This window comes from Aspergillus glaucus, assembly GCF_001890805.1.
Source record: "Aspergillus glaucus CBS 516.65 unplaced genomic scaffold ASPGLscaffold_27, whole genome shotgun sequence".
NCBI classification, from domain to species: Eukaryota; Fungi; Ascomycota; class Eurotiomycetes; order Eurotiales; family Aspergillaceae; genus Aspergillus; species Aspergillus glaucus.
In genome coordinates this window covers 241,020-260,975 of record NW_019170479.1, presented here as the reverse complement: position 1 = coordinate 260,975, position 19,956 = coordinate 241,020, and the positions used below count along the sequence as shown (strand labels likewise).

At 51.7% G+C, this 19,956-nt stretch overlaps 6 protein-coding genes across 6 annotated transcripts; 3 read left to right on the top strand and 3 right to left on the bottom strand.

Moving 5' to 3' along the window:
• Window positions 1-21: 21 nt before the first annotated feature.
• ASPGLDRAFT_52180 (threonine/serine exporter family protein) lies at window positions 22-2,713 on the bottom strand. The gene has a single exon (XM_022547691.1). The coding sequence runs from the start codon at window positions 2,646-2,648 to the stop codon at window positions 69-71; it is 2,580 nt and encodes an 859-aa protein (XP_022396635.1). The 5' UTR covers window positions 2,649-2,713; the 3' UTR covers window positions 22-68.
• A 736-nt stretch (window positions 2,714-3,449) lies between these two features.
• Window positions 3,450-4,079, bottom strand: ASPGLDRAFT_69814 (TspO/MBR family protein; the record flags this gene model as incomplete). Its single annotated transcript, XM_022549401.1, has 2 exons — window positions 3,450-3,883; window positions 3,977-4,079. 2 exons carry the CDS (start codon window positions 4,077-4,079, stop codon window positions 3,450-3,452), a joined length of 537 nt encoding a protein of 178 aa, XP_022396634.1.
• On the top strand, window positions 4,051-4,903 carry ASPGLDRAFT_52176 (uncharacterized protein). The gene is made up of 3 exons (XM_022547690.1): window positions 4,051-4,099; window positions 4,152-4,700; window positions 4,749-4,903. Exon 2 carries the CDS (start codon window positions 4,250-4,252, stop codon window positions 4,625-4,627), a length of 378 nt encoding a protein of 125 aa, XP_022396633.1. The 5' UTR covers window positions 4,051-4,099; window positions 4,152-4,249; the 3' UTR covers window positions 4,628-4,700; window positions 4,749-4,903.
• Window positions 4,653-5,431, top strand: ASPGLDRAFT_39516 (putative DUF341 family oxidoreductase; the record flags this gene model as incomplete). Its single annotated transcript, XM_022545092.1, has 3 exons — window positions 4,653-4,700; window positions 4,749-4,767; window positions 4,830-5,431. The coding sequence occupies 3 exons, from the start codon at window positions 4,653-4,655 to the stop codon at window positions 5,429-5,431; spliced, it is 669 nt and encodes a 222-aa protein (XP_022396632.1).
• A 365-nt stretch (window positions 5,432-5,796) lies between these two features.
• On the top strand, window positions 5,797-13,589 carry ASPGLDRAFT_69812 (putative polyketide synthase; the record flags this gene model as incomplete). The annotated part of the gene is made up of 8 exons (XM_022549400.1): window positions 5,797-5,964; window positions 6,014-6,100; window positions 6,147-6,544; window positions 6,596-7,121; window positions 7,167-7,767; window positions 7,816-12,347; window positions 12,394-12,711; window positions 12,762-13,589. 8 exons carry the CDS (start codon window positions 5,797-5,799, stop codon window positions 13,587-13,589), a joined length of 7,458 nt encoding a protein of 2,485 aa, XP_022396631.1.
• Window positions 13,590-13,847: 258 nt separating this feature from the next.
• On the bottom strand, window positions 13,848-18,159 carry ASPGLDRAFT_39514 (putative ABC multidrug transporter; the record flags this gene model as incomplete). Its single annotated transcript, XM_022545091.1, has 2 exons — window positions 13,848-16,370; window positions 16,417-18,159. 2 exons carry the CDS (start codon window positions 18,157-18,159, stop codon window positions 13,848-13,850), a joined length of 4,266 nt encoding a protein of 1,421 aa, XP_022396630.1.
• Window positions 18,160-19,956: the final 1,797 nt, after the last annotated feature.

The window sequence follows — 19,956 nt, the reverse complement described above, 5'->3', positions numbered from 1 at the left end:
AAAAAATAATAATAATAAACCATGCAAAAACCGTCCAAATATACTCCGGTAAACCAACCATATCCACATTAGAAACTGAACAATCCACTCCGTCGTTTCCCAAACGGATAAATAATCAGTGCGGCAATAAATAATCCAACCGTAATTCCAATAGCAACTTGAATCATTCCGAAACCCAGGCTCGCCAGCGAGGTGTCCTGGGTCGAGGAGATGTTGCTGTCTCCGGACGTGTGAAGATTCTCCCGGACTTGATCTGCGTACTTTAGACCCGCGATCAAGGAGCCACTGGACGCCAGTCCCGATGGCACCAGGACGAAGATACCCGGTAAGATGGCCGTCGCGGCATGACCGTGCCAGACACGACTGTAGAGATTCCCAAGCACGCCGATGGTAAATGCGCCAACGGTATTGGCGACTTCGGAGTTGCTTCCGAGTTTCTTGGTGCTGAAGTAGTTCGAGATATAACCGCAAAGGGCAATGAGGATCATCACGGGCATCTGCTTCCACTTCGCCTGGTTGATAATGGCGAGGAACGCAGCGAAGATCGGGACAAACGGGAAGTGCTGAAGGTACTCGTTGCCGTACACGTCCTGATTGGTGCATTTCTGTTGCGACGTAGCACCGGAATCCATTAACCCATAGACGGTGATGCCAACGGTGATACCATAACCGAGGAACAACGAATAAATAATGGCATACACCATCCGAATCGACCCGGCGATGATCTGGTGCGACTGGAGCTCCAGACTACTGCAGAGGACGAGGAAACCGGGCAGAATCAAGGCAATCGACGACTGCGCCAGGGCAGAGAAGCAGAACAGGGGCTCGCCATTGACACGAATGCTACCAAACGCACGGGCCAGGAAGGACGTCAGAACGGCAGCGGTGACTTCGAACACGTTGGAATAGAGCACGGATTTCGGGGACAACACATGCTGCATGAACCCCACGAGGGAACCAAGGAAGAAGGAGATCGGCATGTCCACTGGCCGTGCACCAAAAGCAAAAGGTCCGACAGCTGCACTGGCCAGGCCATAGATGAAAACAAGCATCCACTTGTTGAACCGCGGTTTGCGCTGCATAATCTCATCCAGTTCCTGAGTAGCCTCCTCAACGCCGATAAGGTCGTGAACAACGTTCTTGTAAACATTGTGGGTGTCAGCCAACCGGCCCAGATCGACGCCCTGCACCATGCGGACCAATTTGACTTCAGCCGTGCGAGTGGCGGGATCATCGAAGGACATGATCATACAGCCAGGGAGATACAGGAATTGACCCTCCACAGAGAGCACCCGAGCGGTCATCTTCATGTACTCCTCGAGGCGGTGGGTGGGTGCACCATATCGCATCAGGGCACGGCAGAGCTGTATGATATACCGCTGACGGGCTATAATCTCCGCGATGTGAACTGTGACACGAATTTCGTCCTCCAGGCGGGTCTTGCGCTTCTTTCCTTTCTTCGGCTTCGGCGCAAATGAGGCATCGTTCAGCGGAAGAGTAGGCTTGCTGAGGTTCATCGACGCCTCAACCAGGGAGCCTGTCGACTGGTGTTGCGGTTTCTTGTACCATTTCAGCTTCTCTTTCTTGGGGGTTGCTGTGCCGGGGGTCGCAGCACCAGGAAAGACAGCACTAGGGGTGACAGTGCCGGCGCCAGGGGTCGAGGTTCCCGGAGTAGCAGCCCCGGAAGAGATCTCACTATCGGACTCGGTATCTGTGACAAGACTCTCTCTGCTAGTACCACTGCTGTTCGTCTGGGTGGCTTGCAAGCGGAGCAATTGACCTAAGATACCACCCACATTGCGGCTCGAGCCGTACCAAGAGCCGGGGCGGAGTGAGCCTTCGGGTGTACTCTGACCGGAACGAATGTATGCGGGGCGAGGCTTGCGTCGTCGTGCTTGGGCTTGGGTCATGGTGCGGACCAGACGATGAGCTTCCGCACTGGGGGCGGGCAGCGGGCTCTCATCGTCCGTCTTTTCCTCCTCTATCGGATTCTTCTCATTGGGTAGGTCCTCCATGATCAAGCCACCTTCGAGATCGTCGGGCAAGAGGGAAGCTCCCAGCGCTTCACCCTCGTCGGGAGGACGTCCAAGTCGTTCCGTGAGCCGGGTGGTCTTCTGTCGTAGCAATTGACCTGCCGCTAGAAAGCGTTCTTTGGTCGAACCGGTTCTGTCGGTGATGCCCTCATTGGACTCGAAAGGGTTGGATATAATGCTAGACGGCGAAAGTTGATCCTGTTGTCCCTTCCTCCCCTGCTCGACATCTCCAGTCTCTCGTTCCGCAAACGAAATCTCCGTCAGGTCCCGGGAGTGATCATGAGCGGGTAGTAACGGACGGGAGGAGGTATCAGAGCGATCCGAGACGACACGATCCCGGGAGGAGTGACTGAACGAGCGAAAGCGCACCCGGAGGCCTCGGTGTGGTTGACTGGGAGGTTCTTCGGGAGGTTGAGGGCGTTCATTGTGGTCGTGGGCAAGACCTTCGCGGTCATCCTGCAGGCCCAGTTCTATGGAATTGACGCGATTCAAAGTCGGGGTTGGGGATAAGAATTGGTCATGGTCATGGTCACGATGATCCGAACTGAGACGGAGGTCCTGAAAGTCCGGGTGATCGGGAGGAGTGGGAGGAGTGGGAGGGGTGTCTTGCGACATGAATGAAACGAATGTACTCTAAAGGGGAAAACGAATGGCTATGGGCTTTACATGGTATAAGAGAAGAGGAGAGGAGAGGGGAGGAGGGGAGGGAGAGATTATATGTGAATATAGAGCAATCACCAGAAAGTCTAGAATAGCAGGATCCATGGATGATCTCATCGTGGAGCCAATAAGCGAGTGCCGTGCAGCCCATTGAGTGATTTTGCCGGTTTTTTTGTTCTTTATACCATGTTCTTTATAGCTATATCTGGGTCTAGATCTTTGTAGCTTTGACTGTACAGTACTGCTACTGTATACTTACTGTACATACTAGTCATTGCATACGAGAAAACTCTTCTAGCGCAAAAGAAAGCATAACGGAGTATAGCTGACTAATCATACACGCGCAATGGGTGGATCTTACTGTTCCACAGTGGCAAACGTCAAAGCGCGATCACTGATTGGTCTGTTCGTGCATTTTATGCATGCACAGTATTTATGCACGGTTTGCAATCGATGCACGTCCTGAGTATAGATAGCATTCAGTACTGTAAAGATAGACAAGATAAAGAATACATAGTACATACTCTTGAGTATAAATATGAGAACACCTTATCAATTCAATTCAAAAGACCCGCGTAGCCTTACCACATAGAAACCACATAAAAAACGGTGCCGGTCTAGACTCCTGTTTCGGATTGGCATTTCTATTTCTGGCCCGTAGACCGCACGTGATATCAATCGGAAATATTGTTATTGAGCCTGCAATAGATCGGCAGTCGATTATCATTCTAACTACTGCTCCGTACATACAGGGGCTTATATCCGCCAGTTATTCAACCATCCAACGCCAATATTCAGATACATTGCGAATCCCACCCAACTCGCATATGGCACTAGCATCCAAAATGCTGTCCGGTCAATTTGCCACCAGAGATGCAGCAATCCAACCACATTTCCCCCTATCGCGACCAGATCCGCCAAGGCTAGATCGGGACGTCGGAGTCCAAAGAATAGCGGCATCCACAGATAGTTGAACACCAATTGGACCGTGTAAAGTGTCTGCGAGGTCTTGGTCAAATCACGGATCTCCGGGGAAAAGGTCGATGCTGATAGGCCTGTCGTCGTTGCGTGGTGGGCAGCGTAGCCCATCAGTGGGTAGAGCAGTGTCCAGACTGCAGGGAAGAGCCAGGCCGGGGGGCGAAACGGAGGTTGCCGGATACTGCCATACTTGGCTTTGGTCGTGCCGCCTCCTGTGCAGTCAATTCATCAGACATTAGCATCTGTGCGTCTTCTCTTGCAGCTTAAGTTTTCTTTCAAGGTTTGCTTTTGCATTATTCACTCACGGTTAACCAGATAGCCCGTCAACATTCCTGCAGCCAGGGGGCTGGCCGTGGAAAGAATTAGCGAGGCAAATACTGCCTGGGGGAGAGCGAATGACCACGGCATGTCAGATGTTTATACACTCTGTATGTGCGCAGTGTATATCTCAAGGTAGAATTGAGTGTTGAGAAAAAACAGCAGAGAAGCAGAGAAGCAGAAGTACTTCGTAGTGAAGTCGTGATTCCCTGCTCGGAATTCCAACGACGTCATCGTGGTTGGTCTTGGCGGTCTTCACGATGCTCACCTCCTCTCTACTTTACACCACCACCACCACCACCACTACTACTACTACTACTACTACTACTACTACTACTACTACTACTACTACTACTACTACTACTACTACTACTACTACTACTACTACTACTACTACTCCTCCTCACTGCATGCTACTCTCTTCTCTACGCTCTCCGCTGTTTTTCATCTATCAAACACAATGCAGTTGCTCCATCCTGGACACTCACGGTGGTTTTCCCTTCACCACACGTCCCACAACCTCTAAAACACGCCGACAGGCAATCGCCATGAAGTCGACCTTCGTCCATGGCCTGCTCGAACGTGGCAGGTATAAAGATAGTGATGGCAATCTCACCATCAATCTCGCCATCCGGTGATTTCCTCACAGCCTCCCTATCCAAAATGCCCCTACGGTTGCTCTGTCTTCATGGCTGGGGAACCAGCATCAAGGTCAGTCCGTTCATGCGCGCTACCACGTTTTCTCTCTAACCGTCATAGATCCTCCAGTCCCAATTGGGTACGTCACACAGAATCTTCTGGTATAGTCTATTCCATGCTTATCGTTCGACCCTGTATCAGGACCCCTAATGTCCGACCTCCGGCGAGACAATACTGCCACTTTCCACTTCCTGGAAGGTGAATGCGACTCTGATCCTGGCCCGGGAATTTCTGGTTATTTCGACGGTCCCTACTACAGCTACTACAAGTTTCCCCGGTCTTTTTCCGACATTGATGATTCCGATATCCTGGACGCCTATGATCAGCTCTATACGACCATTGAGGAAGAGGGCCCATTCGATGGCATCCTTGGCTTCTCGCATGGCGGCACCCTGGCTGCTGGGTTCCTCATACAACATGCCGAGCGATTCCCACATGATCCGCCTCTTGTTCGCTGTGCTATCTTTATCAATTCCCTTCCCCCATTTCGGATGAATCCAGGGGAGAAGCCTGTCATTAACATGGGACTGGAGGGCTACTTGTCCCTACCGACAGTTAGCATTGCAGGCGCCCAGGATTGGCTATTGGAATATTCACGGGCCCTGCATGAGTTATGTTCCCCGACCTCAGCTTGGGTCGTCCATTCCAAGGGCCACGACATCCCGGGGGATAGAACGAACGTGGCCCAAATGGCGGCCGCCATTCGTAAATTGGCCGTCTTGGTAAGTTTGACTACCGGATGAGTTCGGTGTTTATCGTAGACATCCTTATTATGGATGCCTACGCTACGGCGTGTTTTGGTCTTTTTCTTTTTGGTTTATATCTATAGAAAATTCTTGGCAATGGAATCATAGTTCTGTCCCACATATATACCATATATCACCGGGACCTGTGGTCGGTACATTTTCGCGTTTCACCCGAATCGACAGCGGAAAATATCATACTATTAATGGAATATTTACTCGAGATTGGCCTTTTTCTTCCAACGCGCTGTAAGTTTACGATATATAGTCCAATAATCTTGGAAACCATGACGTCCAACACATTCGATGCTGCATCATATTCTGTTGCAATGCCCTACGATTATGATCACGATAACGACAAGTCCATGCCCATAGCCGTCGTGGGCATAGGCTTCCGTGGCCCAGGAGATGCAACCAACGCCGAAAGACTCTGGCAAATGATACTCGATGGTCGTGAAGCACGAACCCCGATCCCCCAATCAAGGTGGAATAACGGTTCTTTCTACCATCCAGACCATTCGAGGCATGGGGCGGTACGATTGAACTGATCAGAGGGCCACCAGTGGACTAACAATGCCCCAGGTCAATGTCCAAGACGGTCATTTCCTTACGGAGGATGTCTCATTGTTTGACGCTCCATTTTTCAATATGACCAGCGATGAAGCAGCTGTATGTCCTCTACATCTAGGTTAGCGTACTTAGCTGATCACTACAGTCTATGGATCCCCAGCAAAGGCTTCTTCTCGAGGTTACATATGAAGGTCTCGAAAATGCTGGTATCCCCCTCCCCCAGATAGCCGGTACCAAAACCTCTTGTTTCGTTGGTTCCTTCAATTCAGACTATACCGACCTTCTCCTCCGTGATCCGGAGGCTGTCTCCATGTATCAATGCACGAATGCTGGTCAGTCTCGCGCTATGACAGCAAACCGGGTGTCGTACTTCTATGACCTCAAAGGACCTAGTGTGACCGTTGACACTGCGTGTTCCGGGAGCTTAGTGGCTCTTCATTTGGCTTGCCAGAGCTTGAGAACAGGTGACGCCACGATGGCCATGGCGGCGGGTGTCAACGTTGTCCTCAGTCACGAGTTCATGACCACCATGAGCATGATGAAGTAAGTTCCTGTTGTATAGAGATCACCCATGATCATTTACTTACGTGCAAGATTTCTATCTCCCGATGGGCGTTGCTATACATTCGATGACAATGCGAACGGATACGCTCGCGGCGAGGCAGTCGGCTGCCTGATCCTCAAACCTTTCACAGATGCCCTTCGAGACAAAGACACTATCCGCGCTGTCATCCGAGGTTCCGGATCCAACCAAGACGGCCGCACCCCAGGTATCACGTTACCCAACGGCGCCGCACAAGAAGCTCTGATCCGGGATGTGTACAACACGGCTGGCCTCGATCCTCGTGAGACGGAATTCGTCGAGGCTCATGGTACGGGCACACAAGCGGGCGATCCCATTGAGACCTCAGCTCTGTCAAGGGTTTTGGGGCTGGGCCGGGCCCCCGAGAGACCACTGCGTATTGGGTCTATCAAGACGAATGTCGGTCACTTAGAGGGGTCGAGTGGGGTGGCTGGAGTGATTAAAGCTGTATTCATGCTGGAGAATAGGACGTTTCCCCCGAACCGCAACTTTACCACCCTCAACCCGCGAATTCTGCTGGATGAGTGGAAGCTCAAGGTAAGAATTCACTTCAATGTTTCTATACTACGCTAACAGGTGAAGATACAACTGGAACCTGAAGCATGGGACAGTTCAGGTCCTCATCGTGTCTCCATAAATAGCTTCGGATACGGTGGTAGCAATGCTCATATAATTATCGAGGATGCTGCGGGATATCTCTCCAGACGGTGTATGGGTGGACTCTACCGGAAACCAGAGTTGCCATTGACTATCTCAAACGGGACTGCAAATCACAGTTCCCAGTACTCGCGATCTCGCATCTTCATGATCTCCGGTTTTGATGAAGCCTCGTGCACGAAACAGGCAGAGAGGCTACGCGAGTATCTCCTCGAAAAAGAGTCGCTGACGGGTGATGCCTTCATGAATAATTTGGCTTTCACGCTCAACGAGCATCACACAAAATTACCGTGTAAAGTTGCAGTTACTGGCGACACAGCCGCCGAGGTTGCGGGGGCCTTGTCCAGCAAGGTCAAGGTCAAAAGGAGTACCAAGAAGCCTACAGTCGGGTTCGTCTTTACTGGACAGGGTGCTCAATCGCCCGGAATGGGAAGGGAGCTCCTTGGTGCCTATCCTGTTTTCCGGAAATCTATCGAGAATATCGACGAGTACCTAAAGCGCATTGGGGCTCCGTTCAGTGTAATAGGTAAGTCAAGGCTATGTGCACATCAGGAGCCGTTACTAATTGAGGCAGATGAGATTTGGACAAACAAAGATCCTGTCCGACTGAGTCGTCCCCTCCACAGTCAGCCACTCTGCTCTGCGTTACAGATCGCCTTGGTAGATCTCCTCGCAAGCTGGGGTATCGTCCCCGACTCCGTAACGGGCCATTCCAGTGGTGAAATTGCATCCGCGTACGCAGCTGGTGCTCTGACCATGGAGGATGCAATGTCGATTGCGTATCATCGAGGTGTTTCAGCTAGTAGGATCGCAAATGAGGAACTGAAGAAAGGCGGCATGCTTGCCCTGGGCGTTTCCGCAGAAAATGTCCAGCCATACCTGGAGACACTGCAATCGGGAAAAGCCGTCGTGGCTTGTGTCAACAGCCCGTCTAGTGTGACCATCTCTGGTGACGTCCCCGCGATCGAAGAGCTCGAAGATCTTCTCAGCGATAAGCAGGCTTTCAGTCGTCGATTGGCAGTTGATGTCGCCTACCATTCTCATCATATGGAACAAATAGCCGCTCAATACCTGGACTCAATCGCTCATGTCAAGCCACGGGAAACAGATGACCAGGCTAAAGCAATATCATTTTTCTCGTCCGTGACCGGAACGGAACTCTCCCCGTCTGAACTCGGAGCCAAGTACTGGGTCTGCAATTTACTTGGCCAGGTCAAATTCTCAGATTCTTTGCGCATGCTCTGTTTTGAAACAAACCAAAGGCAACGGAATGCAAATACCAAGCGCGCGAAACGTTCACAAAAAGTCAGCGTCGACACGTTGATCGAGGTTGGACCACATTCCGCTATGTCCGGTGCTATCAAGCAGATCTTCAAACCCGATCCAAAGCTCTCAGTTGCTGGGATTGCCTACGGAAGTGTCCTCGTCCGAAAGCAAAATGCTGTGTCAGCGGCTTTATCTGTAGCGGGGATGCTTGCAGCATCCAGTTATCCCGTGGACTTCCAGGCATTGAATAATCCTACGAACGATGAGCCTCACCTCCTTGTCGACCTTCCGCCGTATGCGTGGAATCATTCTCGGTCATACTGGGCCGAGTCGCGAATTAGCAAGGCTTATCGGAACCGGAAGTTCCCACGTACGGATCTCCTCGGGGTGCCGGATCCCGTATCCTGTCCATTTGAGCCCCGATGGAGGAACTATATCCGCGTGGTCGAAATCCCGTGGCTCAGGGACCACAAGATTCAATCCAATATTGTCTATCCGGCTGCTGGCTATATCGCTATGGCGATAGAGGCGGCGTTACAGCATAGCTTGGGGACTTCGTCAAATATAGCAATCTCTGGGTATCTGCTGAGAGATGTCACCATACAGTCCGCCCTCGTCATCAACGAGATATCAGCTGTGGAGGTCCTAGTTTCCCTCAAGGAATACGCAGCAGACGGTCCTGACAAGTCGTACGAGTTCCATGTTTATTCCGCATCAGATGATAATCGTTGGACACAGCATTGCAAGGGGTTTGTCAGTGTTCAATATGCATCTCCCGGACATATCGAGCCCCACACAGAACTTATGACCAATGGGTACAGTTCCACTAGTCTGGACGTTGCACGATTCTACGAGACACTTGCCGCTGCAGGCTTGGAATACGGACCGACGTTTGCCAACATGACAGCAGCCCGTTACTTGTTACACAGTTGCGTTGCGGAGATCACCGTCCCTGATACAGCGGCTGTGATGCCCATGAACTACCAGCATCCATATATAATTCACCCGTGCACGCTGGACGCTATCTTCCATTCCATCTTCCCAGGCCTACCAGGTACCTTGGACGGCACGCTCGAACCACCTATTCCAGTCTCTATCGGTGAAATGTATGTGTCTAGCGATATTACCACAGCACCAGGAAGCAAACTGGATGTGTCTACGCAAGTCTGGGAGCAAGGCGAGCAAGATGTCCTTGCTTCGATTCAAGTTTCTGATGCCCAAACCTCTGGAACTGCGGTGTCTATCTCTGATCTCCGATGCAGAAGGCTTGCAAGCGACTCACCCAAGAGCGCAGCCAAGGAGACTCGCATTGTGTACAGAATAGATTGGCAGATAGATCCAGATCTTCTGTCTACGGATGGTGTATTAAATATGCTGGGCGATGAATGTGCGAAAAAACCAGTCGACAAACTCCTTGAACGATGCGCATTGCATTATATCCGCCAGGCAGTCGAGGCGCTCAACGACGTAGAGCTTCCACCAACGAACCAAGAAATCTGGAGGTTCTTTGTCAATATCGCAAAAAAGCACGGATCGGTGGAATCAAACATCACTACGTCCCAGATTCAGCAAGTATTGAACACTGGTCCGACGGGCGAACTTCTAGTTGCCGTTGGCGAAAGCATCCCCGCCATCCTACAAGGCAAGGTCGACGCTGCCACTCTCCTTCACAGCTCGGGTCTCCTGGAGAAACGCCTCTATGACTGCTACGACTCAGCAGCTGTGTATTTGCGGACAGTCGGTCACAAGAACCCCAGTATGTCGGTCTTACAGATTGGAACAGGAACAGGAAGGCCGATTCAATCGCAGTTCCAAATCCTTTTCTTAGAGGGGAGAGATACCACGCCTCGTTTCCTGAACTACACAGTCACGGATTCGGATCAGTCTGTTCTCGAGGACGCAGCAAAGTACCTCTCTGAGTATGAAGAGTGGATCGATTTCAAAACTCTCGATATCGAAACCGACCCCGAGCCGCAGGGCTTTACTTCACACCAATACGATGTGATAGTCATTCCACATGGGATCTACGCTGCTAGACTGACGGAGCAAGCCCTCAAGAACATCCACCAGCTGCTCAATCCAGACGGCCACCTAGTCCTGGTCGATCCTGCACGCAGGCATGACGGTCTCATTGAGTCTGCCATCTTCGGCTGTCTTCCTGGATGGCCGCCTGGCGAATGGGATAATGTGCTTCGAGGCGCGCAATTCTCTGGCGTTGACCATCTTGTCGAGTTCGGTGATACATCGCTTATTCTCAGCAGCCCACTGAAACAGCCTCCCTCTGTTAATCCTGCGGAGGTACTGATCATCGCTGAAGAGAGTGACTCTGTCTCTCTGCCTTACTTGCGAGAAATGCTCTCCACGATTCAGCTCACAGCGAAAATAACGGATCTTGCACATGCAAAACCAGAAGGACGACTATGCATCGTCCTTAGTGATATCCTAACCCCCTCAATGACCGGCGCAGACGACGCCACTTTCGACACAGTCAAGTCAATATTCCTGAAAAGCTCCGGTGTTCTATGGGTTACGCGGGGCGGAGAGACTCTAGGTCCCAGAGATCCAGATGCGTCAATTATCACGGGATTTGCTCGAACAGCGCGCTCAGAGTCTGGCGTTGAACCGATCGTCACGCTGGATCTTGATGCACGGGACGTGTTATCTGCTGAACGAGCGGCAGAAGTGATATTCGGATTATTCCAGTATCGCTTCCTTGTCAATCGCTCGATACATGCCGACACTGAGTATTCTGAGTCTGGAGGAATCCTGTCTATACCACGGGTTGTGGAAGAACCTCGTCTGAACAAACATCTTGCGACGGCGTTGAATCCGCGGGTATTGATGGATCAGCCATTCCATCAGCCAAACCGGCCATTGCGAGCAATTGTCGGTAGCAGCAATAGTGCAGAGAGGTTTTACTTCGTTGATGATTCCCGAGCATCTCCGCTGCCTCCAGATCACGTTGGGATCAACGTCCAGGTCATCGGACTGACCAAGGATAATACCCGGATCCAGCCTGGTGAGGAGAATGTTGGCACACAGTGCAGCGGAACGGTATATGCCGTCGGTAAGGCCGTTCAGGGCTTCGAAATTGGAGATCAAGTTCTCTGTCTAGGCACCGGGACAATAGCAAGCATCTATCATGACCGTGCGGAGGCATTCCAGAAGATCCCATCCGGTATGTCCTTGGACATTGCTGCTACCTTGCCTGTACCGTTTTGCACGGCATTCTATGTCCTTCGCCATCTGGCTCGTGTTGGCCCGGGCGATAGGGTCCTCATCAACGGAGCTGCGAGCGCATACGGTCAGGCACTGGTCAAAGTCGCCAATCTCACAGGTGCTCATATATTTGCAATCGTTGCCGACGAGAAGCAGAAAATGTTCCTCTTCTTCACAGCCAAGATACCAGAGGATCAGATTCTGGTTCGTGATATGGATGATTTCACTGACATGGTTGAGAGGTCTACCGGCAAAGACGTGGACGTCATCGTTGACTGCAACGACTCTGACCAGGACGTCAAGCTGTTGACTAACCAGGTTAATACGTATGGACGGTTCATCAAGTTGGCGGGTGCTGGTTCGAAGAGCATTCGTTTCTCGCATTTTGGCAAGGAGGCCATGTTCATGGTGTTTTCTCTCGAGACCCTGATGAGAGAGAAGCCTGGCGTTCTCTACGATGTCTTCCGGCAAGTGATGGATCTTTTCCGTGACGGGACACTACAAGGGCCACCATTGCTACAGTCATTTAAGATTTCCGAACTCGACAATGTGCTGGACTCTTTTGATCCAAATACTTCTCATTTCATGACGATCACAGCCGCCCCGGACGATCTTATCAAGGTAGGTCACATTCACACTTAGGCAAGAGACATGCTGAACTTATCAGGCAACTCGTCCAAAGACAGATATACTTCTCCGTTCAGACGCCTCTTACATGCTCGTTGGTGGACTTGGTGGTATCGGACGGGCAACTGCACTCTGGATGGCTGAGCACGGAGCAAGAACCCTGATTTTCGTGAACCGGAGTGGTCTGTCGAAAGAGTCGTCCAAAGAGACCGTGCGGGTATTAGAAGAGCGAGGAGTCCGGGTGATCGTTTACGCCTGCGATGTCTCAGAGAGCAGACAGATGCAGACGATGGTTTCTGAGCTCGCGCAACAAGCACCACCAATTCGGGGTGTCATCCAAGCCGCCATGGTGTTGAAGGCACATCCCTCCCCCTGCCCTAAGAATCAAACTATATCTAACATACACAGGACACACACATCGAAAAAATGACCGCAGAAACCTACCACACCGTCCTCCAACCCAAATACAGCGGAACCTGGAACCTCCACCGGCACCTCCCCTCCGAAAACCTGGACTTCTTCCTCCTCCTCTCGTCAATCAGCGGCATAATCGGCAACGCCACACAAGCCGCCTACGCCGCCGGCTCAACCTTCATGGACGCCTTTGCATCCTACCGCTCGCGCAACCTAGGCTTACCAACTGTCTCCCTGGACCTCGGCGTGATTACAGATGTAGGCTACGTCGCCGAGCACCAGGGTCTTGCAGCAGCGATGGAACAGCAGGGCTTCCAGGGGACTGATACACCGACACTCCTAGCGTTGATTGAGATGGCGATTGCGCAACCGATCGAGTTTCATCAGGTTATCACGGGGTTGGGCGAGTGGAAGGGGTCAGGGAAGTCGTTGGCGAATTTTGATGCGCCGCTTTTCGCGTGGTATCGTCGTCTGTTCTTGTCTGCAGATTCTGTGGATGCTGGTAATGATGGGTCTGTTGTTGACACGCTTCGCGAGGATCTAGCTGCGACTAAGACACTTGATGACGCGACGGGTATTATTTACTCTGCTCTCAGCGCGAAGATCGCAGCGCATCTATCTCTCTCCGCGGAGAGCATTGATCCCTCGAGTCCGATCTCGGAGTACGGCGTTGACTCGCATGTTGCGGTAGAACTGAGGAACTGGATTACGGAGAAGATGGAGAGCACGGTTCCTATCCTGGAGATCCTGGCGAGTGGTTCGGTGGGAGAGTTGGCAGCGAAGATTGCAGGAAAGTCCAAGTTGGTCAAATTGGAAGAGTAGCATTAGCAGCAGTAGTAGGGTAAATTGATAGTTCAGAATGGATTTTATTATTATATCTGTACAGTCCTAGGGCATCTATCGTGATTAAATATGTAATATCAGATTTATCTATAATCTAGCCATAGCCATAGCCATCCATAAGTCGAAGCGTAGCAAAATCAAAAACAAATGAAATCAACGAAACCAACTCCAAGCAACACATCTAGGGGTATTTCTTCAATCAATTAAATAAACCGAAAAGAGTAGAGACGAGAGAAATTATTCAGCCTTCTTGGACTGCTTCGTCCGCAACTTCATCAACAAGTACACCAGCGCATACGAGCTAATCGCAAAAATACACACGATAGCCGCATCCCGCCAGCCATAGTAGTACTCCTTGAGGTTCACGGTGTAGAGGTAGTCGCTTCCATGACGGTACTGGCAGACTTCGCAGGTGGAGGTTGCATCGGGGTTGAGCAGGTTCATGCTCGCGCCCATACCCTGCATGAAGGTAGAGAGGTAATCGCCGCAGGTGGTACCGTTAGGAGTGTCAAAGACAGCGAGCTCGTTGGGCTTGCAGTTCACGTCTGTGTCGTAGACGCCAAACACCAGCATACTACCCATGAGGTAGTTGAAGGGGTTGAGGTAGTACATCCAGTACCGCCAAAATTCTTGGATCTGGGCGTAGGGCACGAGGACACCGCAGAAGGAAACCAGGGTACCGATGACGAGGGGATTGGTTAGGGCTGCGAAGACCGCGTTGGGAGCATAGGCGGCGATGAATTGGCCGATACCCGTGTAGACAAATTCGTACATGAGCATGACGAAGAACATGGCGCCGGCCTTGTCGGAGTCGGAGGAGAAGCCGACGGTGTAGTACCAGCAGACGAAGTAGAGGACAGCGCAGAGGATGAGGTAGGGAATTTCAGAGACTACGAGGGCGGTGACAAAGGCGATCCACGAGTACATCTTGGACTTCTTCTCGCGGGTTTCGAAGATGTCACGGCGTTCGAGGAAGAGCGGTTGCAGTTGGTTGATGACACCAGGGGCGACGAAGATGAAGTTGAAGACCGTGAACATGCGCAGTTGCATGTCCGAGACGCCATCTCCGATCATCCAGAACGAGAATCCGTTGAACAGGGCAGATCCGATGTGCAGTGCGAGCTTGTTGTCGATGTAGTCTGTGTTACGGAAAATAGCCAGACACATGCGCTGCGACACAATCTTCGTCTGTTGCCAGAGAGGCATTGCGAATTCGAATCCGTCATCTTGCGTACCTGGGGGCTTGGATGCGGCTTCGCCGATGGTCTGGTCCAGCTCTTGAACCACGTTCTCATGCTCCGGAGACTCTAACCAGACCTGATTCCAGTCGCGACCCTGCGAGAGGTGGCCCGAAACGACGTCAATCATGTGCTCGGCCGGGTTGGTTTCCATTGGGCAGGGAGCCCCGTAGCGCGCAAAGTAATCCTTGACCGTTTGACCGTTGTCACCAATATCACCAAAGTAGACTGTCTTACCGCCCTTGGCCAACAGCAGGAGAGTGTCGAATTCGGCAAACAGCTGAGCAGAGGGCTGGTGGATGGTAACCAGAACAGCCTGGCCGACATCAGCCAGCTTGCGCAGGAAGCGAACCGTGTTGTAGGCAGACTGTCCGTCGAGACCGGAGGTAGGCTCGTCCAAGAAGATCAGGATGCTAGGCTTAGACACCAGTTCGACACCAATGGTAACACGCTTGCGCTGCTCGACGCTCAGTCCAGCACCGACGCGACCAATCAGAGTATCCGCAATGTCGTGCAATTCCAGGAGATCGATAATCGTGTCGACATATTGAAGCTTCTCCTCGCGCGGCACATCGCGCGGCTGACGAAGCAACGCAGAAAATTCCAGAGCTTCCCGAACGGTCGCAAAAGGCTCGTGCACATCCAGCTGCTCACAGTATCCTGCGGACCGCTGGAAGGAAACAGGCAACGGACGACCATCGACCATGATCGATCCCTTGATAGTACCTTCAGTCTTGCGCTGCGCCAACACATCCAGGAGAGTAGTCTTTCCAGCACCGGACGAACCCATCAACGCACCCAGCATACCGGGCTTAACCCAGCCGTGCACGTCGTCGAGCAACAGACGATCACCAGAGGGAGTCTTGACGGTGTAGCTCAGGTTCTTCCAGGTGAAAACGGAAGTATTGCGGACCAGTTGCCTGTCGATGTCCTCTTGCTTCTTCTCCTCAGCGGCGGCCGACTTGCCAGGCTTCTCAGCCATCTGGGACTCCTCGTCCGCGCGGGTGGCCTGGCGAACACTTTCCAATCGCTCGCGGGGAATCAAGAGGGTGTTACCGGACTCCGAAGCAGCCTTCCATCCGGTCGTGGCGATGATGGTGACGGCGACGAACAGAGCCCACCAAGCCCAGAGGATACCAAAATTCCGCCAGACGTGTCCGTGACTGTACGACAGGGAGGCCAGGTAGTCATCACCGGTAACGTGTTTCAAGCCCGGCCTGGCACCGCCAACACCAGCGCAAGACTGGTAATCAGTGTCCATATAACCGGGACCAGTGGGAACAAGGTTGGATCCCACGCAGGGAATGATCTTGTTGTGGAACTCGTTCGATAGAAGGGCATCGAAACCGTAAGCCAAGGGGTCGATCCAGTAAATCCATCCAAGCCAGGGGTGCATCTGCGGCTTGTGAATCATATAGCCCGTGTACATGATCAGAGCCGAGATGAGAAAACCAGAAACCTTGGACGCGCCGTCGAACGTGCTGAACATAGCACCAATGGCACGGAACAAAGCCGTCATAACCTGGAGGAGTCAGTCACTGCAGTAGAGAGGGAATGGGAGAACTTACCATAGTCGTGGCAAAGACAACAATCCAGTAGGTGAAGAAGGCATCGGCTGACATCGTCAAACCGACCATAAAGTAAACCACGATCGAGAAAATCGAAATTTGGAAGAGCAAGACAGGAATATCAGCCGTAATCTGCGCAATACAGAACGCAGCTGGATGAAAGAAAGCAAAGTTCTTGTGCTTGATGAGAACGGGTCGACCGCTGAACGAGTCCGTCACTTCGGACATGGACAGCAAACTGTTGTAGAGCAGGGAGAAGAACAGGGCACCGGATTTGACAAACAGACCACCAGAGTTGTTGGGAGCATCGTAGAACAGGGAACCGGCGATCAGAGCTTGGATCAGGGTAGAGACTTGCTTGATGATGAATGTCGCCTTATCTCCCCATAGGATCAGGTACTGACGCTGAATGCAGGTCTTGACCTGGTCCAGGAAACTGACGGTCCAGGGGCTGTTGTTGGGCAGTTTGGCTTTCTCGTGAAGGACGGCGTCTTTGAAGTCATCGGTTCGTTCTTTTGCGAGGTTGCTGGTCGGGTAGTCGTATTCAGCGATCATGCGAGCGTGGATGGGTGACTTTTCGTATTCTGTCCGCAAGGCCTCCGCATTCCGGGGGAAACGGTTCTCATATCCAGATTGAATCTTGCGTTCCGTGGGGACAGTGACACCAGTCAAAAAATCGGCGACGTTGGAACCTTCGCGACAGACGAAACCATGCTCCTCCATGAAGGGACGGGCCTGGGCCATAGGGCCGTAATAGATCTCCTTGCCCTCATCCAGCACCAGCACTTTGTCGAACAGATCGTAGATACCATTACCAGCCTGGTAGAGCGTGACGATAGACGAAAGGCCAAGGACATCCGTCATGGCGCGAATAGCCTTGGTCCATTCCAGGGCGGTACTGGCGTCGAGACCACGGGTACTGTTGTCCCAGCAGAAAACCGATCCGCGCGTGGCCAGACACTCAATGATGGACACACGCTTGCGCTCACCACCAGACACACCACGAACGAACTCGTTACCGACCTTGGTGTCCTCCGTGTGCGAGATACCCATGGACTCCAGCAAAAACTTCTTGGTCTCCTGGCGATAGGCTTCGGGGGATTCAGTACCTTCCGGGAGGTTGAACGGGACCTTGAGACGAGTTGCAAAGTCCATGGTCTGACCAACAGTCAGGGACGGGAAGAACAGTTCTTCTTCAGTGTTCATGACAATCTGACCACGATACGGCGCGGCCTCCTCAGGAGTCATAGAACCGAAGCGGACATCACCCTGAACAGACTTGTACCCACGACGCTGGTTGGCAAGCATCTTCAACAGCGTCGTGCAACCAGAGCCAGGCCGTCCCAGCACCAGCAGCATCTCACCGGGACGCACAGAACCATGACTGTCCTGCAGAATCTTTCGCAATGGCGCTTTGTGACGGACTTCCTTGATGTGCTGAGGGACGTTGAACTGCGAGAGGAAGTTTTCTTGAACGGCGGCTTCGGCGCTGACGACTTCGACGTTGAGGTTCTGCCAGGTGACGCCCAGTTCACGGCGTTTGAACCCAGAGGCGACATCGCGTTCGTGTTGCTGCTTGACCTGGGGCATCAGGCTCCAGTCGTCTGCCTTGCCGGTGGTACCTTCGTGGGGGTGCGAGTGGGAGTGAGAGGATGAGCTATCTTCGGGCTTCATAGTAGCAGCACTATCAGTATCCTCGCGGACCTCAGAGGCCGCGTGAAGGAAAGGAGGACGCTCCTCCATTGTGACAGTGATTGACTACTATCTCTGGGTGAGTTACAAAGATAGGTGAAAGTAAACACACGTGATAAAGTAAAGGCAGGGAAGAAGCAGAAAAACCACCCGAGGGGGGAACACAACATATAAAACCCGTGACACGCAACCTGTCAGACGGAGATAAAATTATAAAAAATAAAAATAAAAATGCTTTCTGGAAACCCGGACTCCGAGCTCCACTGATAATCTTTGTTTTCTATACAGAGTGAACCTCATTGTAGTCAAAACCCGACGGTCTTCGGGGTTAGAATATGCCGATTCGGAGCATGCTTCATTCACCTGTCATTTCGACTCTACGAAGACCCTTAATGTCTTTCTCCCATGCCCTGATCCGGTATAGTTCTCGTGCGGCTCGGCGTTTTCGTCGGTGTTTCAGGCGCTGATCGGTCCGACGGGCTGTTCATTGGCCCTGTTCCGCTGACAAACTTGCCTTTTGAACCAATGAAATGCTGCCAAGATATCATCGTCGGGCTCCGAAATACCGACCTCCGATGACTCAGACGGAGGTCCCGCTTCCTCCCGAGACTAGCTCTTTTGGGCATGTTCCCGCCGGACTACGGCGACTTGCCAATTTGGCACTCTACTCATATTGACAGTACATACAGAGTACATACTTGTATATAACAAGCAGTGTACATCACACAATGACACATATCACAGGCATGATCCAATACTTGTACATGCAGACTGTCAACACGGTACGAACACTGTAAGCGCTGTAAGCGCTGTATGTAACAGAGAAATCAATAATTGATGACAAAAAGACAAAGAACGCTGGCACTAGGTCCCTTAAATACCAATATCATGCTTACTGTCACACGACGATTTGAGTTGTCTAGCCACCCTTGGTTGCTTACTCTGTCCTAGAACAGGAGGGGAACAAAAAGCAAACATTTGCATAGTACTACCCTGCTATAGTCCATTGAATTGGGCGCCAGCATCAGCCACGTACACTACTCATCTTCCTCTTGAAGCATATTTGAATAGCGATATCATGGAGTAGCAGTATACCAAAGAGGAAAACAAAAGCGAGCACAATATTTGAACGATAGTTCATTTGTCCAGCATCTATATATCCCTGTCCATCCCAGAATGTGCTTATCCTCAGTCTCTCGATTCTTCTCAAAGAACCGCACATACAACTCCCCTCCCCCAATCGTCTCCTGGCTCCTATAGCATCGAGAAGAACGACAAAACAAGCCCGCTCTAACCCAGGTCCGCACCCCGACGGCATCTCTATGCCGCATGTACGAGTACATAGTGACCAGCTTTGTTACAGAGCTCCGGAATGAGATCGAGTATTTCTATAACCAGCCGTGGACAGTCTCCAAGATTCCGGATCCCAAAGATACGGATCCAAAGCGACATGCCATCTTGGCTATGATACCACATTACTTGATGAAGGCGTTTAATCGGATGGCGGAGCGAAGGCTGCCACGGGGGAGTCCGGCTATTATCACGAGTCGAGAGATGGAAGAGGAACTGATGAGTAGGGAGATTGTTCGAAAGGAGGTACCAGAGTGGGTCAAACGCATGCCCAGGCTGGAGAAGACGCTGGTAATACCAACAGATGATGGAGAGGTGCCAGATGAGGAGAGTAAAAGTGAGAGATTCTGGGAGATGAAATACCATTGCACACGAGCCTTTTGTATTGTTCGTATGGGGTGCTAAGTCATGGCAAATGCCGCCGAAAGCAAGCATGATTCATCCTATCCATACAAATTATATATATAACTGTGAGCATCTGCTCCAACAGTCTCATAA